Raw genomic sequence first — 26042 nt, 5'->3', positions numbered from 1 at the left:
TGTTCTCAGTTCTTAGGTTGACTTAATGTATCCATAGCTTGGGGTTAGCAGAGAAATCAGTTTTGGATGGCATGTCACTGATGTAAGTTTGCATTTGAATTAGGCAGAATATCATATTTAATATCTTTTGATGTGGGTCCAAAGAAGAAAGGATTGAGAAATATGTCTAGCTAGAAAGGGGAGATAAAGGACTATGCTTCTCTTATTTATTTCTTCCTATTTCTCCGCAGTAAAGTCATAGTTTAATTGGATATAATCAGTGGTTGTGCTGTAAGTTTGTAAATCACTTAGCTGTTATCTCCTTTGATTCTCACAAGCAACTCTGTGAGGTAGATAGAGAAGGGATTTTTATCTCTATTTACATATAGAATACCAAGATTCAGATTGGCTAAGTGACTTATCATGGTTTCATAGCTTATAAGCGGTAGAGCCAGGTTTCAGACACAAGTTCTTTTCACATTTTCTCTACTCTACTGACTGACCAGTTTGCATGAGGACTGTGGAGGCATTTCTGGCACAAACAGTATAGAGTCTAGGTTCTGAATCACAGATGTAATATGGAGCTGGTTGTAGACAACGTCCTTGTTTTTTACCTTAGTCTGAGTCCTTTTTTAGCGTGGAATATATTTAACCTGTTGCTGTGGTTGTGTTTTTATAGCACTGGCTCAGTGAGGCGAAGGACAAGAATGCAGTGTTTTCAGTCCTGGATGAGGAAATTGCGAACGCCAAGGTGGTGGCAGAGCAGCTGAGTCGTCTGACCCCAGAGCGAAACCTGGATTTGGAACGCTATCAGGAGAAGGGCTCCCAGCTGCAGGAGCGTTGGCACCGGGTCATTGCCCAGCTCGACACCCGGTAAGTGGTGGCCCCACCCTTTCCTTCTCTTAGGGTTCAGGAACCAGGTTTTAAACAAAAATAGAGTTATTTCTGTGTATGCTTGTTTAAAGGCAGGAATTGATAGGGAGGGGTAGAAATTAAGTGACAGTATACCTTCTGGACAACGTAAGTGCCAGGAGGTTGGGACCACCAACCCCAGAGCAGTCCTGAGGCTTACTTTTGGGGTGCAGTGGTGGTCCTATTAGCAGTGCTTCTCCTGTGTCCCTGGTCTTAACCCATTTAAGCCATGATGACAGTGGTGTCTTAGAATGTAGACTGGAAAGGTGACTTAATGATCTTTTCTCAAGGACAAAACCTGAGTTCTAGCTCTTGTTTTACTAGCTTTGAATCTTTTTTTTTTTTTTTGGCCGTGCTGCACGTCATGTGGGATCTTAGTTCCCCGACCAGGGATTGAACCTGTGCCCCTTTACAGTGGAAGTGCAGAGTCTCAACCACTGCCATGCCGGGGAAGTCCCTAGCTTTGAATCTTAATATGAGTTATTATTCGTAGTGGAGCTTTGTAGAATTTCTTGCTTCCTTTTCATTTGCTGATTTAGTGGTTTTTATCTGTTATTTGAAGTCCTGCTTTTGATGACTGATTTGAGTAGCAAAGATAGGAAACTACCTATCTGAGGCTAGGCTAGTTAGGAAAATATATAGGAAGTGGGGTTATAGAGACTCAAATAAGCTTGGACTGATTCTCTATAATTGAATTACTATCCCAAGGCTAGTTAGACTAACAATAGTGGTATAGGAAGCTGTTACTGTAATTAACAGTTAATTACTACTATTTTTTACCCACTCCACCCCTACTTTTCTCCCCAAGAAACTACAGTGATTCATAAATCATAGCTGGAGTACTCTGACAGGTACTCTGTCATCAGGAGACAAAAGTGTACAGGCAGTACTACCTTATTGGCAACCTGGTAATCCTTGGCAACATAGGTGAAAAATTTGACAAGGATTATCATGGGATGCCAGGCCCCAAAGCCGATTCCAGGCCTAGCAGGGCACGACTGGCTTCTATTCACTTTTCACCCCATAGCGTAGTGGGTAAATGCCTAGCTCCCACTCAGTGCTGCATTGCTCTTTCCTCAAAATAAAGATGTATCCTCTGTGGTTAAGCCCAACTGGGCTTGGAGGGAATTGCCTCATTTACTTAATTGTATTTATACCAAGATAACTGATAGCAGTTTCCCTTTGCTTCTGCAGCCAATCTGAGCTAGAAAGTATCCAGGAAGTTCTGGGAGATTACCGAGCCTGCCATGGAACTCTCATCAAATGGATTGAGGAAACCACTGCCCAGCAGGAAATGATGAAGCCAGGCCAGGCTGAGGACAGCAGAGTGCTATCCGAGCAGCTCAGCCAGCAGACGGTGGGTGTGGCCGTAGCCGAGTGGAAGTTGCACGGGGGAAGCTAGCTCATCATAAAGAAGATGATATGCTAGCAATTAGCTTCCCTCCAATGTTAAGACATTCTGAGCTCCTTCTGAAAAGGGTTTAAGCAGGATGGGCTCTAGGTACTGGTTTTGCATTTAGGCCAGGTAACCTGTAAGGCCCCTTCCAGTCCTGAGTTTCTGTGAGTATATATTGAAAGCGCTAGATGGGCAGAGTAGAATTATCTTGCTTTATTTCGTTTCTTGATATTACATTTTGTTTTGCTAGGATTAGAATATAGGGGAATGAAAACCCAGGGAAAGCTATGAGTGGAAGAAAATTATTTCATTCAAAGCAGTTTTTGTTTGTTGGTATTTTGGGTTTTTTGGGGGTTTTTTTTGACTCCCTCACTCATTATGAGAACTTGAGCAAATTACTTAGTCTCTTAGTATTCTACTTTCCTTAACAATAAAACATAGTCCATTATTTGTTCAACTGCCCTCCTGAGGTTTTTGTAGTTAGGATTAGATGAAATGATACATGAAAATACTTAGAACAATGGTTTTCAAAGTGTGGACAACCAGAGTAGCAGCATCAGCATCACTTGGGAACGTGTTAGACATGCGAGTTCTCACACCCGAACCCAAATCTATCGAATCAGAAACTCTGGAGGTGGAACCCAGCAATCTATGCTTTATCCAGTGTTCTAGGTGATTCTGATGCAGTTAAGTTTTGAACATGGTAAATGCTCAGCTGTTTCAGTGATGATAATGACAATGATAAGGTTGTGATATTTTGGTTCCCAGGAGCTGTTTGCAGAAATCGAGAGAAATCAGACAAAACTGGACCAGTGTCAAAAATTTTCCCAGCAATACTCCACTATTGTAAAGGTAATGCTACCATATCCCAGAAGGAACGTAAATCGTCTCCAGCTTAGGAAGATCTGCATGTCACTATAGGTTTTGGTTTTGGACAAGTAAGCAGAGCTCTTCTGCTCCATCCTTAGGTTAATGCAGATGTGTGCTTCTCATGGCCACATATTTGGGGATGCTCAGAGAGGTACCAGACATCAGCTGAGATTTGAGGAGTCTCCATTTGGATGACCCACAGGCCTCTTAAACTTACCATGTGAAAAATAGAATGTTTGGGTTTTCTTCTCAAATATGCTTCTCACTATCTTGCATATCTCAGGAAATAGTGTCACCATTTTCCTAGCTGCTGAGGCAAAAAAAAAACCAAGAGACATCCTTAACTCTTTTCTTTACCTTAAACTTTATGTTTAACAACAGTCTGGGAACAAGTTGCTTCATCTTCCAGTATGTCCCGGATCTGACTACCCGTCGCTGCCCCTCCCCCCCCATTTTCCTGGTTCACATCTAAGTGAAGAATCTTCCATGGCCTGCTCCAGCACTCTGCGCTGCTCTCTTGCTTCTGCTCCTGCCCCCACAAGCTATTTTCCCACACAGTAGCCAGACTCGCTTTTTAGGAACATACCACACATCACAGAACCTCAGACACCATCGATTATAAGCCACATTATTTTATACACTACCCAAAAGGGAGAAACTCCAGCAATTATGCACGTGTCAAGTAAGACATATTGCAAATTTCAGAGATACTAAAATGTGAGGGAAATGTGTACCTTACCATAGCTGAAACATGTAGAGATTAGATCCTGTCACTCTTCTGCTCAGAACTGTCTCATGGCTTCATATCATACTTGTACTAAAATTTTAAGTCCTTTTGTGATTTATGAGGCTATGCAAGATCTGGCTCCCCGCTCCCTATTTCTCTGATAAGGTCTTTAAAAAAAAATGACCTGAGATTCTCATATATTTATTTGTTTAACGTGTGCCTTCCCACGAGAATGTAAGTTCAAGGGGAGCAAGGTTTTTTCTGACAAGCACATAGTCAGTGCTCAACAAATAGTTTTTTAAATGAATACATTTCTTCAGTTAATAACAGGAGACTTGGTGTCACAAAGAATTGAGTTCACATCCTAGCTTCACCATTTTCTAGGCTTAAGACTTTGAGCAAACACTTAGCCCCTCTGAGTTTCTGTTGCTATATCTACAAAATGTGAACAGTAACTACCTCACTGGTGATTGCAAAGTGTTTGCAAAGATTAAATGGGATAATTTATACATAGGACAATGCCTCAAACTTAAAATACATTCAGTAAATGGTAGCACGTGTTTTTATTAATATTTTATTGTTACTATTTTTTTTTAATAGACTGCTTATGGAACTCATTCAGTATTTTCCTCCTGCCTAGAATTTTCAAAGTCGACAATAGAAAGCAAGACATTCTAGGCAAAAGGAACTGCATAATCAAAGTCACGGAGGAATAAAATCCAATGATTATATGAGGAAATAGCAAATTCTAGCAATTCTGGTATAGCTAGAAGGTGTACTTTACATGAGAAACAGTGATTGTGGAAAATGAGAGGGGAGATTGGGGCCAACCTTTGAAAGGCCTTGTTCAGTTCCTTTGTCTTTACCATCTGTTCTTTTTTTTTTTTTTTAAATAAGAAAGAGCTTAACGGGTTCTCAGAACTGACAGGTTATGGCCTGGGCAGCCTGAGCAAGAAGAGTGGCATCAGATAAAGTTGAACGTGTAGACTGAGGGCTGGCTGGGGCTCACAGACATTTGGATTTTATTCTAAGAACGTAGAGGAGTCAGCCAAGAAGTAAAATAGTAAGAAGTTAAGATAAATAATCTGAATAACATTTTATTTTTTGGATTTTTTTTTTTGGATTTCTTTTTATTATTATTTTTAAACAGCAGGTTCTTATTAGTTATCCGTTTTATACAAATTAGTGTATATATGTCAATCCCAGTCTGTTCTTGCTCCTCAAAACATGGTCTGTGAACCAAGAGCATCGACATCACCTGGTAACTAGTCAGAAATGCAGAATCTTCAGCCTGCTGAATCAGGATCTGCATTTTAACAGGATCCCCAGGTGAATGTTGATATTTGAGAAGATCTTCTCTAGGTCACTGAGAACTTTCAAACAGAGGAACGAAGTGGTCACCTTTTTGACTTAGAAAAGTTATGCTAGTAGCAGGACAGAAAATAAATTGGAGGTGAGACTCTAAGCAGGAGAGTAAGAGGCTATTGCACTGTCATGTGAGCTATGAAGAGGGCCTGGACCAAGGCAGCACTCTCAGGATTGCAGAGGAAGTGACAAGATAGCATGGTGACATGAGAAGAGCGTTGGTTTAGGGATGGAAGACAGATTCCAATCCTTACTGTGTTGCTCACCCACTGAGTTAATTAGGGAAGCTCACTTCCTGTCTCCTGGCCTCAGTTGCCCCATGTGTGAGATGAAAGGATGGGGTCAGCACACAACAAACTGCAAATTCAGGAGCAGCAAACTGGCCCACAGGCTAAATCCAGCCTGCACACCTATTTTATATGGCCCATGAGAAATGCCTATAAAAAATCAGAAGAAGAATAATACCTCACGACATATGAAAATTATATGAACTTCAGCTTTCAGTGTCTCTAAGTCATGTTTTATCATAATACAGCCATGCTCTTTCATTTACTTACTTTCTATGGCTGCGTTCACTTGCAGTGGCAGAGGTGAGTAGCCATGACTGAGATAGTACAACTTACAGGAAAAGTTTGCTAACCTCTATTCCAAAGGATCGTCAAAATGCCTTTCACCATTGAAATGCTCTGATGCTACTGCATGACAGTGTGAGCTATAAGCCCTGTGTAAACGTAGTTCAATGTCTTCCTCCCCCAGGACTATGAATTGCAACTGATGACATACAAGGCCTTTGTGGAATCACAGCAGAAATCCCCGGGCAAGCGCCGTCGCATGCCTTCCTCTTCAGATGCCATCACGCAAGAGGTGAAAGGGTGGGGCAAGGACGTGTGCCGCTGTCTTCCCTCAAGGAAAGATTCGCTCATCGAGGCCTTACAGTTTGATTACTGTCGAGCGTGTGACTTCATGAAAACTTCCTCTTATTGTCAACTATTTAAATTGACTTTTCTGGCAGATAACTTATCTAAATTGTTTTTTTTTTTTGGAACCGTAGTTCATGGACTTAAGGACTCGCTACACAGCATTGGTGACCTTAACAACTCAGCACGTGAAATACATCAGTGATGCACTCCGGCGGCTGGAGGAGGAGGAGGTGAGGGCAACTGGGTCCTAAATCATCTTGAAAGCAGAATGAAAAATCTTGAACCTCATCTGTCAAGATTTAAAATGCACACACAGCCAGCCGATGTCCATTGTTCACAGTAGTCATGTTCTATGAAGGCACTGTACACACTGCACCAGCAAATTCTTTTTTTTTTTTTAACATCTTTATTGGAGTATAATTGATTTACAGTGTTGTGTTAGTTTCTGCTTTATAACAAAGTGAATCAGCTATACGTATATCCCCGTATCCCCTCCCTCTTGCGTCTCCCTCCCACCCTCCCTATCCCACCCCTCTAGGTGGTCACAAAGCCCTGAGCTGATCTCCCTTGTACCAGCAAATTCTGAATTCATGCATCCAGGGGAACACAGGGTTAGGTTCCTGCCAGCTTCTGGTCACATCACAACATTTTTGTCAATGGATGATGCACAACCTGGTTTTATGTGTGTTTTTGTTTAAAAACACATTTTAAAATATATCTTATTGATTCATTAACATTGAACTCATGGCCGAGAGCAATATAACTCACACCTGAACAAAGCTTATTAAGCGCATTTTCTCCATAAGGCACATCACAGCCTTCTAGTGAATAATGAGGACAGACTGTCTTGTGTCTGACACTCCCACTTGCAAGTATCTTTATTACAGAAACATTATAAGCATGAAGAAAGGGATATGAACAGAGATCCTTAATAAAGCATAATTTGTTAAAGAGAAATAGTGGAAATATCCAAATTCCATATGATGGAATGCTATGAAGCTGTTAAAAATAATGAAATAGATTTAAATGAACCAACAAGGAAAGATATTTATAATATATTTTTTGAGGAAAAAAACAAGTTGAAATACTATGTATAATTATGATTTCAGTAATAACAAAACTGTGTGTACCACAAAGGGACAATATGGGCATACAAACAAGTTTAGAAATATATATACCAAATTCCTGAGGAAATGAGATTAAAGGAACATATATTATGAATTTCAGATTATTTGAATTTGTTGTAATGAGTATGCAGTCTTTTTGTAATTATGAAGATCTTCTGTGTCTTTGCAAAATAAGTTTCCACATATTCAATAACACTTATAAAAGAAATGCTGTTGGAAACATTAACCCATACCAACTTTTGCCCATGTAAATTAGCAAAAGACTTCCTTTCTGTCAGTACCTACCTCATTTAATCTCTGTAGATGTCCATCTTTTCATCTGTAAATCTAAGAATTATGAACATATGTAAGATGCTATATGTGAAGGGCTTTTTAATTAATTTATTTTATTTTATTTATTTTTGGCTGTGTTGGGTCTTTGTTGCTGTGTGTGGGCTTTCTCTAGTTGCAGTGAGCGGGGGCTGCTCTTCATTGTGGTGTGCGGACTTCTCATTGCGGTGGTGGCCTCTCGTTGCGGAGCACGGGCTCTAGGCGCACGGGCTTCAGTAACTGTGGCTCGCGGGCTCAGTAGTTGTGGCTCACGGGCTTAGTTGCTCCACGGCATGTGGGATCTTCCCAGACCAGGGCTCGAACCCACATCCCCTGCATTGGCATGCGGATTCTTAACCACTGTGCCACCAGGGAAGCCCATGAAGGGCTCTTTAAAATCAGTAAATAATTATTGACTGCCCATCACATATTAAAACAGCATGCTTTTTTAGAAATAGTGCTAACCTAGATATAATGAATTTAGCTATTAGTATCACCCAGGCGCTGGTGAGCAATGCTGTAGGCTGGGTGAATTATATTTAACTTGGGGTTATTTTAGCTATGATTTAGGTAACATTCATGTCTTTGTTTTAGGAACTCTGAATCAGGCTGGTGTAGTAAGACATTGACCAAGATACTGATTTTCTATTTCCTCTTCTAGAAAGTGGTAGAAGAAGAAAAACAGGAACATGTGGAGAAGGTTAAAGAACTTTTGGGCTGGATGTCTACCCTAGCAAAGAATACACAAAGCAAAGCTACCTCATCCCAGACCAAAGAATCAACAGACATTGAAAAAGCTATTTTAGAACAGCAGGTGAGTAGAAGGTCCATCTGTCACTTCCTGGGTAGCATAATATGTGATTACTCATTAAGTGGAATAATATGTCACATATGGGCCACCAGGAACGATTATGATCTCAATAACTGTTAACTTCCAGGACTTAAAGAAACTTAAGACATCATCTTATTTGTACTTCTGCTTTCTAGATCACTGTATATAGTGGTAATGATCATCTTACCTAAGCTAATTTTTTCTCTAGGATTTTATTTTAAGTTATTTCAAATGATTTTTGGTTCTTTAATATCTTAGGCTCTGAAACTTTTTTCTTCTACTGCATAGGTTCTGGCAGAGGAGCTAACAACCAAGAGGGAACAAGTCTCTGAGGCCATTAAAACTTCACAGATCTTCTTGGCCAAGCATGGTCATAAGTGAGTATTAAATGAGAGATTACAGCACATCTGGGGGAACTGGATCTACCTGACTAAAACTTCAGGTCATGATCAGGATTTGGGCTGGAGACTTCAGGGTGGCAAGAGTCAGATTAGGAAGAGCCTTGTAGTTCATCCTGAGGAGTATGCATTCTACCTGCTGGCTATGGGGAAAGATTTTAAACATGATTGGACTTCATTGATAAAGGTTTCTAGAACAGTTTTATAGAGAATGGATAGACATGGGACAAGAGTAGAGGCCTGAGAGACCAGTTAAGAGGCTGTTCTGATAATATAGGCAAGAAACGATGAGAGATGGAGAGGGGACAAAGATTCAAAAGATAGTATATGGATAATGAACTTACAGGGTTTGGTGACCAATGAAAATTATCAGATATAACTCCCAGGTTTCTGGCTTAGGCCACTGGGTATTTGGTGATGCTGCTAACCAAGACAGAGAATACAGGAGAAAGTATGGGTTGAGGAAGAAGGAGGCAGCTATAGTTTCAGACATTATGAATGTGAAGAACCCACCGGACATCAGAGGGTAAGCTTCCAGTATGTATTTGGAAGTACCTGATACATTATTTATGCCTTATGTAGTTCCACTAAAGTTGTCCAGTGGGCAGCTTTATGTGTAAATTTAGAATTAATGAGAGACGTTTGAAGTGACAGAGATTTGAGTCGTCAGCATAGAAGAAACCATGACTGGATTAGCTTACAAGGGTTCAAGGGCTTCTCGGCCTATAAAGGAAGCCTTAGAGAAGAAAGAGGAAATTATGAGTGATACCTTAGAACCCAAGAGAGAACAGGGCTCCAAAAAGAAGGAAGTGGTCAAAAGTGAAGAAAAGTTAAAACTGAGACATGGCTATTAAATTTGGTGAGTTGGAAGCTTTTGGTGACTCTGGTGAAAAGCTGGGGGGTGATGTCTGATTTAGCGTAATGGGGAGCACACGAGGCGTGGAAGGTAGTGATAATGAAATCAGACTACTCTTCCAAGGAGCTTGGCCATGGGAAAGGAGAGAAATAATACAGCAAGTACTTAGAGCAGAATTTATGTTCAAGAAAAGGTTTTGTTTTATTAAAAGATCGGGGAGACTTAACTGTGTTTATGGACTGAGTCTCAAGGACCGAAAGGGAGAGAGAAATTGAAGTCAAGGAGAGGGGTTGCAAAGGATGTAGGAGAGGATAAAATTTATCCATGGGTAGAAAATACAACCTTAAACAGGAGTTGAGACACCTTTTCCTCTGAGGTCTGAGGAAAAGGAGATTAGGAAAGGTATGGATACAGATAAATATGTCAGAAGTGAAGTCAGAAAGTGAGAGAATTAGTGCCCAGTGGTGTGTATTTTCTCTTTGAAATAGGGAGAGAGGTTGTTTGCTGCAAGTTATAGTGGGAGCCTCCAAGAGGATTGTCAGGAAGCACGGAAGTCCAGTAGAGGTTAGAAACCAGGAAGACCTCTTCTGTTGATACGTGGTTTTGGAATCCCCCCACTAGATAGACTTAGGCTGCATGTGGGAACAGAGAAGTCCAGGGGTTTGGTTGATCTGGGACTGGAGTCTTGTTAGTGACGAGAGAGTGCAAAGATAATAGGGACTAATTGAGATGGTGGCCTGTGGGTTTGGACTCCAAAGAGAAGAAACTGAAGAAAATGGAGAGGACTGATGGATTAAGAGAGGTGGAGGAGTCAAGGAAGGTTTGGGAAATCTCAGTAAGCTGATGGATGCTTGTAAGATGAATCACAGGATTCAGTCTCAGAAACACCATGTAGAATGAGAAAAGGAATTCAAGATAGTGATAACTTCTGGGGAGAGAGGGATAGGAACAGGGTGACAGATACACATGGGACTTTAATTCTATCAGTAATGTCTTATGTGTAAGAAAAGGATCTGAAGAAAATTTGGTAAAATACTACAATAAAATTTGGTAAGGTTGGATAGTTGGGTAATGAGTAAGTGAGAGTATATTTTATTCTTCTCTTTTGTCTCTTTAAGAGATCTGGTTTTTAAAAGAGAAGAGCTGTAGGAGTAAAGAAGGAAAACTAGCCAGGTAGGATTATAATCAGAAGTTACAATCCGATAGTAGATTCTTGAAGTTTAAAATTTCAGAAGTGGACGGTCCTTGCACACAGGGGAACAAGGTCTTGAGGAAAGGAGTGTTGGTGTGCTGCCGCCATTTCTTCCGCCTTCAGTTTCTGCGCCTTTCGCAGGGCTTCTGACAGCGCTGTGTTGGGACGAAGCATCCAGAGGTTCACAACCAGTGTGATCCCTTAAGAGCCACTGTGAGGAGGGTCCAGGGAAGAATTTACCATTTTCAGTGGAAAACAAATGGCGGTTACTAGCTATGATGACTTTGTACTTTGGGTCTGACTTGCTGCACCTTTCTATATAGTAAGGCACCAACTGCTTAAAAAATAATCCGTGAGACAGATACGAAGAGGAGCATTGTAAGATGTGCAGTCTCTTTGGAAAAAGGATCAAACTCTTGAACTCAGCATCCTAGATATGTTTGTGACTAAATTCCTGGCATAAATCCTTAAAAAAATAAAATAAAATTTCAGAAGTGGAATAATTTTAGATGATGGTAGCATCCAAGTTTGCCATGTGTGGGTGGGGCTGAAGTGGCGTGGTGCGCATTTGGATTGAGAAGGTCGCAGGACTACAAGCACCGGGTGTTAGATAATTGGTGACGTGAGCATTGACATAACCAAGAATCATGACTTGGTTTGAGATGGACAAGAAAGCTGTGAGCTGGATGCCAAAGTGTTCAATGAGTATGGAAGAGTGACCAGATGATCCATCATGAACAGTAATGAAGGAGAATACTATCCAAGGTGGCGAAGTCAGTTTGAAGCAATAGAGAAGAGTTTGGGGAAAGGTTTTTCTCTGAAAGAGCTTTCATGCTTCACCTTCCAGGCTCTCAGAAAAAGAGAAGGAACAGATATCTGAGCAATTGAATGCCCTGAATAAGGCTTACCATGACCTTTGTGATGGTTCAGCAAACCAGCTTCAGCAGCTTCAGAGCCAGCTGGCCCAGCAGACAGAACAAAAGGTACTTTTAGTTTTCTCTCCAAATGTTGGAAGGGTACCTTTTGAACGGTATGCAGGCAGCTTTGCTGATTGGGAGTCATGATCACTAGCTTTCCATGACAAGTGTGACTTAATTTTTAACCTCACTGTAGCAGCCATGTGTCTCGTGTTTCTTTACTGGGGTTCCACGATGTGTTGGTCAGTCAAAAATCACTAGAAGGTGCTTACGGCTAACCCGTTAGACCTGGTTCACTGTTGTGTGATCTTCCATTCTATGGCAGACCACAGTCAAGGAGAAGCTAAATGCTATATTATATCTGATCAGAAGGCAATAAAGTTACTCTGTGGCATTGTCACTCAAAAGTTGATAGCCAAGAGTTCTGAATATTGGGAAGTAAAGGCTGTGAACCTCTTCCCCCCATACTTTTTTCCCTGTCTACTACATAAATGAGAAATGTTAATTTCCAAAAGAAACTGGTGGATTAGCTGCACTGACTGAGACACTGGTTCCCCTTACCCATTGTTGCCCCATCATGTGACATCTTTACCAGTTCCCTCTCATGTTCATTTCCTGGACCATATGGAAGTTGTTAAGTTCCTGCTGGTTGTCCTCAGTTCTTCCTGGATACGTGTGTGTATATGTAAACTTACCATATTATATACATGTGTCTCTGGGATATATATGTGTGTTTGCCTGCTTGTTTCCTATGTTGTGAAGCAATGGCCGAATTCCGTGGTGCAGGCCGGAAGTGAAGCTCCTGTGGCAATCAGATTTGGTCTAGATGTTGCTCAAAATGATATTCATACAAAACATGCTTTGACTCTGGTCATGAAATTTGTGCAACGGGAGCTAGAGTTGTAAAGACCACAATGCAAAACCAGCTGTGATTTATTTGAGAGCAGATTTCCAAAAAGAATGTGCTGGTTTAACATGCTCTGTGTGAGGTAGCCCACTTGTAATGGCTCATCGCTTCACCATATACGGGAGTACGTGAAGAGTTTTAACAATTGCTTGCTGAGAACATTCAGTTCTCATTTTGAAAGGTTAAAAAAGGGGAGAAGGAGAGAAAGAAAGTCAAGCTGCTGAGCACCACTACATTGAGCATGATGTGTCCCCTGTTACCGTTTGTGTGTTTCATGTGAAGTATTGTTCTGATTAACTGACATCCTTGCTTACAAGTTTCACTAACCCTTTGGAGTTTAAGCACAAATGCACAAAGGGAAAAGAGGACGACCTGTTTGGGGTTCTTTTTTGCAAAAAAACAAACAGTCGCATGCTGGACGCTAACACCAAGCTTACACTGTGTGTGCGATACGGCTGAGCTGCTCCGTAAGGCTCTCTCTCTTATCTGCCCAAGGCACACCCTGCAACCCTGGTAAGTAGAAGCCTTTTATGTTTTCTTTCCTCTTCTCCCTCTTTTTCTGCTTGTTTAGGTCAGAATGCCCATGTTTGGTGGGGCTGAAATGAATTTCTCCGGATTATTTCCTGATACAGTGATTCCTGCCTCTCCTCCAATTACGAGGGTGTTAGAAAGAACAGTCTTTTCTCTTTGGCTAGACTCCAGGCCTTTCTTTCAATACCAGCATTTCTGAGACTCTGTGAACTCACGGAAGAAATTAGAGGTTTCCCCAAAGAATCTTTTCCTTTGTCGTATTGTCTGCTTCTGCATAGTCTTTACGTGGATTTTGTAAAAGGAATTTTTCATATACTTCAGAGAGTCACATGCCCGCGGGATTTTTCCTTCAATCTATAAAGACTAGCTAACTTGTAGGTTCACGTAGCATACGTTTACCCTATACATGTTAAACTCTACATCCTGGGTCAGAAAACAGAGGGAGGATGAAGAATAACACATAATATTTTAAATAGTGCGGAGAATTCTCAGTTATTCCATTATTTGAACAAATACAGTGAGATGAAGATGCGACCCAGATCTGCTTCCTCATTTGCTGTCTGTTCTGCGTCTCCGATAGTGTGCAACTAATCAAGCTTGAAATCCAAATCCTCAGGGCATGTTTTTAAAATCTGGGGGAAATAGGTTAATGATTTTAAGGATTTCCTTACTATTTATCAGCTTATTTGTTTATTCATCAAATGTTTCTTTAACTGCTGGTACTAGTCCTGGACATCCACTGGGCAAAGTACCTGCTCTTATGGAGCTTACTTCTCACTGAGACAGAAATGAAATGCATTATATAGGAGGCAAGGAAGTGATTGGCAGTTAACTTCAATAAGATCCTCCATGAATAAGTTGAGTTAAATAAGGATCAAAAAGTAACACTGACTAAAGAGGGATAGATGAAAGCATGTATAGAAGACGAAGATAATGCTCACTAACAAGAAGAAGTGGAAAGTTGGAGATTAATAAAAGTGATGAAGTGTTCTAAGTGGTAGAACGCTGGAAAGATTTAATTTCTGAATAACATCATATTGCGATGAAAGGCTTCAAAAGAGGAATTTTTCAGAAGCTGTTTTCAGGCTTTTTTGTGAGGGTAATTTTGACAGTGTGTTAAGGCTTGCCTTATTCTCTGTCGTTAGTACCTAACTCCTGTGTAAGATGCAGCTCTACTGTGCTTATCCTTCCTGCTCTTCCGGATCTGACTGGGGAGGCAGTATAATAGCTTGAGATTTAGAGTAAGATCTTGGTTTGATTCTGGAACTCATTCGTTTTGTGACCTTGGACAAGTTACCTAATCTCTCTGTACCTCAGTTTCTTATCTGCAAACTAAAAATTAATTGCTTTCATAGTATTGTTGTGGGGGTGTCAGTGCTTAATAAATATATTAAGTGCCCAACAAGTAGTAGCTGTCATCATGATGATTGTACTACCCGTTCTAGCCTGGACTAGAAGAAAAGTTATTAGTGGTTCCAGAGTCAAGAGTCCCTAGTCTGCTCCTTCCTTGACTTGCTACTTCCAATTCCTAGAGCTAATTTAACTCAGAGCCATTGCCATGGGACACGCTAGCACTGGCCACCAAGAGTATGACCGCTCCAGTTGCTAAACAGCTGCCTGAGTAATATACACAGGGCCATTTACTGAGCTGCACAGCTGTTGCTGGGCTGCTTAAGTCTCTCTTCGAATCCTGTGGACCCATCGCGCTGAACTCATCGGCAGGGAGGTCCTACTTCAAGAGTCTTCTGCGTGGATTGCAACACTGAGAAGTTGTTGTATGGGGTTGAATTCTCACTTTGGGGGAGCTGGTATGTGTCTGTAGGAGCCTTTGTGGTGATTTAGTTTTATAAATAGCTGTCCCCTCACTTTCACTGCTTGCTACTTTGTAGAGCTTGTCACTCAGATATGCTTAATGCTACCATCCCTTGAGTAATCTGTGAACTTCTGGCCATGTTAAACATTCTGTAGTTTAGAAAAATTCTTTTTTAGCATTAACACTGCCAGGCTTCAGAATGTTTCCTACAGGTTGGGGCTCATCCAGGCTGGGCTTTTTCTTGTGGTCAGAATTTGATATACTGTAGTTCTTTGAATGATTCTTTTCAACAATTGTGCTTCTCTGATTCAGTGTTCTTTTTCATTTTCTCTTGTAGGGCTGCAGAGCAGTTGCTGGGGTGATTGACCTAGGCACAGTGGAGATATTTCCCATCTTCAGAGCCATGCAAAAGGGCCTCATTGACCAAGACACAGGCCTTGTGCTCCTGGAATCCCAGGTTATCATGTCTGGCCTCATTGCCCCTGAGACCAGTGAAAAGCTGTCTTTGGAGGAGGGCCTAGCCAGAAACCTCATTAATCCCCAGATGTACCAGCAGCTCCAGGAACTAGAGGATGCCCTGTCCTTAATCAGCAGGCTTACTGAGAACAAAGGCCCTCTTTCTGTGGTGGAAGCAATTGAAAAGAAAATAATCAATGAGAAAGTTGGACTGAAAATCTTAGAAGCTCACCTGGCAACTGGAGGTTTCAGTCTCCCCCCTGATGAGAACTGTATTAACCTAGAGGAGGCTTTTCACCAAGGCCTCATTTCTGCCTGGCTTTACTCAGTGTTAGAGTCTCACCTGAGATCATCCAAGAACCTGATAGACCCAAACACAGCTGAGAAAATCGGTTTACTGGATCTGATGAGGAGATGTATTGTCTCCCAGGAATCAGGGTTGAAATTGCTGCCTGTCAAGCAATTGGCAGGGGGAATGGTGAGCTTGAAATCAGGCCGGAAGGTTAGCATTTTCCGTGCAGTTCAGGAAGGGCTAATAGATAGGCAGGTCACTGTCCGGGTGCTGGAAGCTCAGCTTTTTGCTGGAGGCATAGTAGATCCAAGAACAGGACACAGACTTACAGTGGGAGAGGCTGTGAGACATAATTTGATTGACCAAGATATGGCCTGTGCTCTTCTCATAAGGCAGCTTCAGACAGGAGGCATCATAGACACTGTCACTGGGCATAGGCTGACAGTAGATGAAGCAGTGAGCAATGATCTAATAGCTGCTAAGATTGCACTTGTGATTCTGGAGTCCCTTTGGTCATTCATGGGGTTGCTATGGCCCGAGTCCGGAGAGATTCTCCCAATTACAGATGCCCTGGAACAAGGTATTGTGTCTACTGAACTAGCCCATAAAATCCTTAGTGGCCGACAGCATATTAAAGCCCTATTTCTACCAGCAACCACAGAGATTTGGTCCTGGAAAAAAGCAGTAGAAAATGGTATGTTAGACAAAGATCTTGCCAATAACTTGAAGTCAGTTTGTATCCCCGATGTGATGCCCCACATGCAATTAGCAGACTCTTTAGAACGAAGCAAACTGAACACGAATCCTGGAGCGGCAGGTGTGCTGTGTAGCAAGGGCCAAACTGAGGGCGTCGCAAGCCATAACGAGAAGCTGCTGTTTCATCTGATGACTCACAGCTATATTAATGTGCGGGATGGACAGAGGCTGCTCCTGTTGGACAATGAGCTGATAGAGGCACTAACAGCAAGAGGTGATCAAGCAGGTCCTCCAGAAGTGTTTGGAAGTGGGCACCAGAGACTAGATGCTCCTGAGAAATTACAAGAATCGGTGAATGTGAAAATCACAGAAACTTTCTGTGATGGGCTGACTGTGAGGCCACATGAGTTCCAGCTTTCTTCTCAGAACAAAGAAGATCCTGATCAGGCAAATTGCACTGAAGCAAAAGGCAAAAAGACCATTGTAGAGACAGAAGAGAACACCAAAAGGGACCTGTCTGTAGGGCACCAAAAAGTGGGAAATCCAAATGTTGGTACTTTGAAGGTCATAGATAAAGTCAAGTCAGAGTTTAAAAGGCAGTTGTTAGATACCAAAAAGGAAGACCAAATAGAAGGGTCTACCAGAGAAAATGTCAACAAAGGATTTCTCCTTATGGTACCTCCTGAGGAAGCAGAAGATGTGACTTTGGTGGAGGACAAAGATCCTTTTCCTGTTGAATCACCAAAGGAAGAATGGCAGACTCTCAGAAAGACTTCCTTTATGTGTCAGAAAGAACAGGCAGACACACTTGAAACTGAATATACTCTAGGTGAAACTGGAAGACCTCTCATAAAACCCCAAAGCAGAAAGTCACAATTTCAGGTAGAGAAAGCTCTAGTTTTAGAATCAGAACTAAAGTCTGAAAAGGATAAGAATATTCATCTGGGCAGAAAGAAAGCATTAAATAAGACTTGTTTGGGTAGGGATGACCATAAACAAAGTCCAGAAGGACACAGCATGGCAGGTGGTGGTATGATGTTGTTAGAAAAGACAGACAAAGAAGCTAATGGCAGTGAAACTTCCCTGTCATGCAGTCATCCTTCAGAGTTGCTTGAAGAAGCTACCTTAAATATATTATCTACACAATTACTAGAGGGCGGTATCTTTCATGAACAGACAGGTCAAAAGCTCTTACTAAATGAAGCAGTAGCCCGAGGCCTTGTGCCTAGTCACACTGCTGTGAAACTTTTGGGAAAGCTGAACATGTTTCGGGGCTTCTTTGACTCTCAGACCTGCGAGTCTTTGAAAACTGAAGAAGTCATTGATGAAGGTCTAATGGATGAGAAATTGTTACACAATGTCCTCATGGCAGACAAAGCTATAAGTGGTGTCTTAGACCCTCGTACCCACACACTCTGCTCTGTGAAGGAAGCAGTTGCCATTGGACTTCTTGACACACAAACAGCCACCAGAATTTTAGAGGGGCAGGTGGTGACTGGTGGAATTGTTGACCTGACACGAGGCAAAAAGGTTTCAGTAACTTTGGCCTCAAATCTTGGCTTGGTGGACAGTGCTGACCAGACAGAGCTTATAAATCTGGAGAAAGCTTCTAAAGGCAGAGATGCTGAAAAAGCAGTTAGAGAGAGATTAATTAGCTTACAATTGGAAACAACTGGAATTATGGACCCTGATAGCAAAGCCCCTTTAACAGTTGTGCAGTCCATTGACAGAGGGCTTTTGGAGAGGGATGAGGCCATGCAGTTGTTGACAAAGCAGGTGGTAGATGGAGGTATCATTCACCATATATCTGGGATGAGACTTTCTGTTGATAGTGCCTTTAAACATGGCATTATTGATGAAGATTTAGCCGAACAACTCAAAAAAGTTGAGAGCTTAAGCCTCCATCAGTTCTCTCATCCTGAAACAAAGGAAACTATTTCCCTCTCTGAAGCCATAAAATTAGATCTTGTTACCCCGGACTTGAAGAGAGAAATCCAAGAAATTCAGGCCTTGACTGGAAGCTTTATAGATCTCATTTCTGGCCAGAGATTGACCTTGGCAGAAGCTGAAAAAGAAGGACTCTTAACTAATAAAGAAATGTTGTCTTCAGGAATGATGAGTGGGATTATAGATCCTGAGAATTACAGAATTGTTCCCTATGCAGAATTAGTAAAAAAGTGTAAGATTGATATTGAATCTGGACAGAGGTATCTAGAAGTAATCCCCTTCTCAGACATTAAAGATGGAGCAAGTGACAAAGTACTTACATTGTCTCAAGCAATTCAGCTTGGAAAAGTAGATTTTGCAGCTACACTGAAGGTTCTGGAAGCTCAGGCAAATGCTGGAGGAATTATAGACACTGCCACGGGGAAAAGATTGACATTGGCATCAGCTTTGGAACAGAAATTAGTGGATGAAAGCATGGTCCGAATTATTGCATCCCGTCAGGTGTTAGATGGAGGAATTATTGACATATTTAATGATCAGAGAGTAACTTTAAAGGAAGCTATTGAGAAAAGACTTATTAGCCCTGAACTGGCAACTATAATCCAAGTAGATACCTTCGAGTCCTGTGATCACCAGGCTCAGAGTGAAAAGCAAGATGGAATTGAAGTATGTGAACTAAAGAAAGAATTTCTAAGAAAGGAAATGTTAATTGCTTGCAGTCAGACTGCTGAAATGAGTTGTGGTAAAGGAGAAAGTGAGAAATTATTTCAAATTGAAAACCAATCTGCACAGAAAAAGGTTAAAGTGAGAGTTTCTAATGGGGAGCAGGCAAAAAAGAGCAGGGAAATTTCATTAAAGGAATTGGAATGCAAGGGTCAGGTTAGGAGATCTTCTCGAGGTGCTAAAGAATCGTTCAGTGTCATAATTTCTAGTGATGGTAAAGGTAAATCATTGGGCCAAAGTTCAGTGACACACCCTCACTCAGAAATCTGTGATTTGAACCCCAAAGAGGTGGCTTATAATACCATGGAAAAAAATACAAATGAAGAGCAAGAAAAAATAGTGGCACAGACAGAAATTATTTCTCAAATGAAACAGTTTATATCAGGTCTAGATTCTAAAGAAATAAGGGAAAACCAAGGAGAAATTATTTCAGAAGTACAAGAATCAAATTGTGAAACTCCGGGCAAATTGCCTAGTCAGCAGGTTATGCAGAAACCAGTGAAAACCAGGGAGAAAGGTAAGAGAGGAAAGAGGGAGATGACTGTAGAAGAAAGTGTCAAAACACGCCAACCAGCAGCTCTTTCAGAAGAAAAGCTGAATCAGGAAACTGCCATTAGAGATGACCATGACTCTAATATAGAGAGTCAACCTGTGGAAATAACTATAAGTGAAAAACAGAAAGAAACTGATGGGGAGCTGGGATTTTCTGTTGTTGGTGAAGCTGAAGATTCTTCTTCCCAAATGATACCCAAAGGAATTTCTGTAAGAAATCAAGATGCTTTAACATTCTTCAACTCTAATCAGGTCAGTGAAGGAGATGTGAAAAATTTAAGCCTCTGCTTGACTTTAAAACCAGAAGAAAATTTATCTCAAGAAGTTACTGTTGGGACCCAGAGTGAAATACTCTCTTCTTTGACCCCACAACCTGAAGGATTGTGCTACCAGGAACCAGTGGGAGAAGCCCAAGTTGCAGACACATCCCCAGTTTTCACAACAGAGAAGTCTTTCCAAGGAACCACCAGACAGGAGACCAGTTATCATCAAGATTCTTGTGTTACTTTTAAGATTAGGGAAACCAAAGATCTGACTTTCTCATCTAACGAAAGTAAAGAAAAATCATACCAAGAAGTACCTTTTGACTCAACAAGCGCTGTTAAATTGGAAGAAATTAGAGTAGGCTCCAAAGATGTCAGTTATTTGGAATTCGCAGACAGAAAGGACCTTCGTCCTCAGGACAGCAAAAGTGATGGTGAACGTTGCCAAATTCTTGAATCTAAAATAGTAACAACTCAGGAAATAACGGGGGAGAAATTTCTAAAACTGTCAATCCCTATAGTTACAGGTGCAGAAGCAGGGTCCTTTGAAGGCATAGTGACTCAGGGAGTTCCCAGAGTTTCAGTGTCTCTTCTCCCAGAGAAACTGTCCAAAGATGTATCTCGAAAAGAGAGTACAGGACAAGAGGATGCCACCATTAGTCCTATTCCAGAAACCCGTGAAGAAGAGATGGTACCCCTAATATCATACCCCACAATGAAGATGGATGAGAAAACACCACAGGAGAAACTCAGAAAGAGCTCAGAGCCTGGCAGTGAACAAACCCCCTTCATGACTGCACCGGGGGGAACGAGTGTGAACCCGGAGCCCTTCAGGGCTACCAAAGTAAGTTACCCAATGGTGTGTTTGTGTGTGTGTGTGTGTGTATCTGTTATAGCTAATTTCATGCTAAGACTCTTGACAAGATACTGAGTTTTCATGTGTATAATTGTATACATACATACACTTCAGGGCACTAGATGATTCTCTAAGATATAACTTAGTTGTAAAATAGTTGTTGGAAAATTAGGCAGTGGCTCTGAATGTCTTTCTGAAATTTGCAGGGATTTTAAGTTAGACACTAACATTGAAGCTAATTTAAAATACTGAGGCTATGGTACCTGAAGTCAGAATAGGTTTTGGAAGTTTTGCTAAAATGATGCTTATAGATTGATAATTTTGAGCTTCTGCTCCCTGAGGAAATATAATAAAATCACTTTTTTGTCTATTGATTTGAGACAATTTAGACAAAATAACATATTTTATTTCATTCCACCCAATGTGTAGCAAAAATTTCTATTCTATTCTAAGACCCTGCCTGCTTAAAAAGCAGACTTAAAGGAGTATGTCAGATTTGAGTGAGTTTTCTTTTTGGCTCCACAGAATGTATTTAACCGGCAGCTCTGCCTAGAACATGATGAGAAGTTGGTATCCTATCTGTCTCTATTACGAGACATTGAAATGAGGACCAAACAAATTCAACCTCTAGAGCTAAATCTGGCAGAGCTACAGGATCTGCTGTGTCAGGCCAAGGTAGGTTCCCAGAGACTTCCTCCAGGCCCATCAGCGTGGAGAAAATAAAGACTATTCAGGAAGAAAAACGTGTTCAAAAACGCTATCATTTAATGGACAAAAAATAGATTGGAAAAGTGTAACTAGAGATCTATGAAGAATATCAGGGAGTACTAGTCTCACAAAAGCCAAAGCAGAAGAGACTCAAGGGAGGAGTAGTCGGCAGTGTTAAATGCAGTAGGGAGACCGAGTACAGTGAGGACTAAAAGGGGGTTTAGTGCCTGAGAGTTGCTGGGGACCTTGATAAGAACAGTTACAGTGGAGTCATGGGATATAAACTAGGTTGCATTGAGAATAAACGGGAGGTTGGAAGGTGTGGACAATTAATGTATGTCATTCTTTCCAGAAGCTTGATAGTGCAGGCAAGGGAAGAGAGGTAGAACACTAGCTAGAGGAGATGGACTAAAAGAGGAACGTTTTGAGTGAATTTTTAGGCTGAGGAGAAAGAACCAATAGAAAAGGAGAATTTGAAGTTAGAGGAGAGAGGAAGTGCTGACTGGTGGAATGAGGTCCCTGAGGACATGGAAAGACAGACAGCCTTGAGCGGGAGGAGGAATAGCTCTTTGGCTGAAATTGGAGGCTGAGAGTTGTCACAGGATTGGAGTCACGATGAGGACAGAGATTGTAGAGGTTTACCAGTTCTCTCAGTATCTAGAGTATGGCCTTGGGCAGGGGTGCTGAAGGGGAAATGAGGATGATGCCCAGAACAACTACCAGGCTCTTCCACAGCTGGTTTCTGGCTTCTCTACTGAGGAGTAGCTGAGTGGGAAAGCTGGCTTGGGATATTTTTATATGCATTGGTTCTGTTCCCTTGGGCTTTGGAGTGGAAGACTTGTCCTTTGATTGACTTATATTGCATAACATTATTTAAAGCATAATGACACATATACAAAATAACATATACTTCTGCTCTGTTCTTGGAGAGGCAGCAAGTTGTAGTGCGAGGAGCATTGCACTGAGTCAGAAAACATGAATCCAAGTCTTGGCTCTCTTGCTTACCAGGTGGGCGACCTCAGGGGAAAACAAATTCACATTTTTAAGCACTGAGGCATCTCTACTGTAAATGCAGGATAATAATATCTACTCTGCCTACTTCAAGAATGTGAGAACCAAATAAACTAGTGAATGTCTATAAAAACATTTTATAAACCCTAAAGCCTGGGTAGGCTTGAGGTGACTGAAAAATGTGTTCACAGCTGATTCCTAGACAGCAAGATTTCTAGTCTTGATTTTGGAGGTAACTCCACTGTATGCCTTCAGGTGGTAGACAGGGAGCTAAAGGATCTGTCCACGGTGGTGAGTCAGGAACTGGAATGTGTGAATCAGATTATCATCAGCCAGCCTCAGGAAGTCCCAGCTCAACTGTTGAAGGCTCTAGAAAAAGATGCCAAGAATCTTCAAAAGTCCCTCAGCTCTGTGAGTGACACCTGGGCTTCCAGACTACTCCACCTCCAGAATGCTGCAGAAGTAAAAAAGGTAGCTTCTTGTTTTTATTCACAAAGGCTCACAAACTCTGGGTAGGCTTGGAGAATTTTATTATCTAATTTGCCATTTATTTCTTAGACTAGAGTTTTAAATCAGTATGAACAGCTAGAAGGCAAACTTCAAGATCTAAGAGCCTGGGTTGGCAATACCCATCTTATTCTGAACAACAAGGAGCATGTCGATGAAACAGATGCCATCGACAGCCTGAATCACCATCTCCAACAGTGTGAGGTAAGCACTCCACCGGTTCTGGAGCATGTTTCATTTGTCCTTTTGAGTTGTATCAATTTTATTTCTCTGCTAGGCAAACTGGTGTCTGTACTTGCCTTTCTTAGAAAGTCTGACTTTCCATTTGAGAAATAAAGTCAGCTACATTTATTTTTTTGTTTTTTGTTTTTTTGCGGTATGCGGGCCTCTCACTGTTGTGGCCTCTGCCATTGCGGAGCACAGGCTCTGGACACGTAGGCTCAGCGGCCATGGCTCAGGGGCCCAACTGCTCTGCGGCATGTGGGATCTTCCCGGACTGGGGCATGAACCTGTGTCCCCTGCATCGGCAGGCGGACTCCCAACCACTGCGCCACCAGGGAAGCCCCCATGACTCTTTTTGAATTATGGTTTTCTCAGGGTATATGCCCCGTAGTGGGATTGCTGGGTCATATGGTAGTTCTATTTTTAGTTTTTTAAGAACCTCCATACTGTTCTCCATAGTGGCTGTATCAATTTACATTCCCACCAACAGTGCAAGAGGATTCACTTTTCTCTATACCCTCTCCAGCATTTATTGTTTGTAGATTTTTTGATGATGGCCATTCTGACCGGTGTGAGGTGATACCTCATTGTAGTTTTGATTTGCATTTCTCTAATGATTAGTGATGTGAACATTCTTTCATGTGTTTGTTGGCAATCTGTATATCTTCTTTGGAGAAGTGTCTATTTACGTCTTCTGCCCATTTTTGGATTGGGTTGTTTGTTTTTTTGATATTGAGCTGCAGGAGCTGTATATTTTCGAGATTAATCCTTTGTCAATTGCTTCGTTTGCAAATATTTTCTCCCATTCTGAGGGTTGTCTTTTCATCTTGTTTGTGGTTTCTTTTACTGTGCAAAAGCTTTTAAGTTTCATTAGGTCCCATGTGTTTATTTTTGTTTTTATTTCCATTTCTCTAGGAAGGTGGGTCAAAAAGGATCTTGCTGTGATTTATGTCTTAGAGTGTTCTGCCTATGCTTTCCTCTCACACACCAGCTTTGATCAGTGATCTAGAGCATGGATTTGCAAACTTTTTCTATAAAGGGTTAGATAGTAAATATTTTAGGCCTTGCAGGTGACCTGTTTCTGTGGCAGCCATTCAACTCTACTGTTGAAACATGAAAGCAGCCATAGACAGTACATAAACAAATGGTTGTGGACAGGTTACAATAAAACTTTATTTATGGGCTTCCCTGGTAGCGCAGTGGTTGAGAATCTGCCTGCCAATGCAGGGGACATGGGTTGGAGCCCTGGTCTGGGAAGATCCCACATGCTGCGGAGCATCTGGGCCCGTGAGCCACAACTACTGAGCCTGCGCGTCTGGAGCCTGTGCTCCACAACAAGAGAGGCCGCGATAGTGAGGGGCCCGCGCACCGCGATGAAGAGTGGCCCCCGCTCACCGCAACTAGAGAAAGCCCTCGCACAGAAACGAAGACCCAACACAACCAAAAATAAATTTTAAAAAAAAGTGAAGTTGGAAAATATGAACTTATTTTTAAAAAAAAAAAACTTTATTTACAAAAACAGGTGGCAGGCAGATTTGGCTCGGGGACTGCAGATTGCCGACCTCTGATCTCGAGAGATGGTTTTCTTTTTGTCAAACTCCAAGTTACGTGATTCTTTTTATAAGTCAGAGAGAGAAAGTTAAAGATTCTGAGATACATATGAGCCGAGGATTCTCTCCCCCATCCCCACTTCCAACATTGTTGTTTCTTTTGGTTATACTTAAAGTAATATCAGGTGATACTCACGTTGGTTTATCCATGCTCTGCCACAGATATTCCTCTCCTAAAACTCTTTCTAAAGTCAGAGCAGAGCTAGAGATGTTCCCTCCTATTCCATCCTCTTCATTTTCCTCAGTCTTAGGAGATACAGACCTAAATGTTGTCTGTGGTCAGGCTTCCTTGTATGCAAGCTCGTCCCTCTTTATCTTGCAAGAGTTGGCCTGCCTTCTTCTTTCATAGCCTTTTATCCAAATATACCATTGGAGGAATGAGTAGCAGACTTTATCTGTTCACGGGCAGAGTACTAAAAGAAGCAAGGGTGAGAAAAATTTCTAAGATACAGTATGAGATATGAAAACAGAGCATCTTATGCATTGGGATCCTTGCCTAGTTATACCTTATACAAATTCTGTTATAGAAAGAGAGCCACAGCCTAAGCCTCATTTTCCTTAGTGACAGTTTCCCAAATGCATGTGTTCACACATGAAGGAAGTATATAGTCTTGCGATAAATATCTAGAAGCCCTCCTCCCAGCCTGCTTTTCAAGATTGCTGACTACGCTCAATTTCAAAGTGATAGATGTGTAGATATCTTACTTGTTTTTATGTTTTTTATTGCATCCAGTATAACATAGTTGATGATCACTAAATGTTTGTGGGAAAATTGCATGCTTTTTAATTGTCTGAAAACAGATAAATTCTAGTGTTTAGGCAGTTTTCTACTGCTTTAAAGAAGCAATATAACTATTATATAAGAAAGTCTGACTGTAATCCTTTACAGTTTTAAAATGTGTAAGCAACATTATTTACTCTAAAAGTCAAATTTCAGTGAACCAAAAATAAATTGAATATTTTCTCACTTCTGGCCTACCAGGTACTCAGGGCTAGACAAATACAAATAGGTATTTGAATCTAAGAAAATACAATTAGACAGATATATCTCAGACCAAAAATTCATGTTATACTTTCCAAAACTTAAAAAAATACATTTTTTCACAGACACCTGGGATTAGCTGTACTGTAATTCTGTTATTATAAAT

General features: G+C 41.3%; 1 protein-coding gene and 1 pseudogene across 17 annotated transcripts in view; both read left to right on the top strand.

The window, feature by feature from the left end:
• The window catches only part of MACF1 (microtubule actin crosslinking factor 1), a 327589-nt gene that overhangs the window by 182505 nt on the left and 119042 nt on the right, over positions 1-26042 (top strand). For 12 of the 17 annotated variants that reach the window (XM_089895612.1, XM_089895677.1, XM_089895630.1 and 9 more), the window contains 12 exons: positions 659-852; positions 2086-2248; positions 3056-3139; positions 6006-6113; positions 6301-6399; positions 8267-8419; positions 8726-8814; positions 11731-11866; positions 15389-20824; positions 21362-21511; positions 22811-23026; positions 23114-23266. In XM_089895612.1, the coding sequence (XP_089751738.1) occupies positions 659-852; positions 2086-2248; positions 3056-3139; positions 6006-6113; positions 6301-6399; positions 8267-8419; positions 8726-8814; positions 11731-11866; positions 15389-20824; positions 21362-21511; positions 22811-23026; positions 23114-23266 (6981 nt within the window). The remainder of the gene's footprint in view (positions 1-658; positions 853-2085; positions 2249-3055; positions 3140-6005; positions 6114-6300; positions 6400-8266; positions 8420-8725; positions 8815-11730; positions 11867-15388; positions 20825-21361; positions 21512-22810; positions 23027-23113; positions 23267-26042) is intronic. The other 5 variants (XM_089895687.1, XM_089895673.1, XM_089895681.1 and 2 more) reach the window with 2 other exon arrangements.
• LOC111175441 (cytochrome c oxidase subunit 7C, mitochondrial pseudogene) lies at positions 9757-11724 on the top strand (annotated as a pseudogene).

Source organism: Delphinapterus leucas, chromosome 1 (assembly GCF_059928025.1).
Source record: "Delphinapterus leucas isolate spDelLeu-1000000601 "Yukka" chromosome 1, BTC_Dleu_Yukka2, whole genome shotgun sequence".
Lineage (NCBI taxonomy): Eukaryota > Metazoa > Chordata > Mammalia > Artiodactyla > Monodontidae > Delphinapterus > Delphinapterus leucas.
This window is presented reverse-complemented; position numbering and strand designations above follow the sequence as displayed.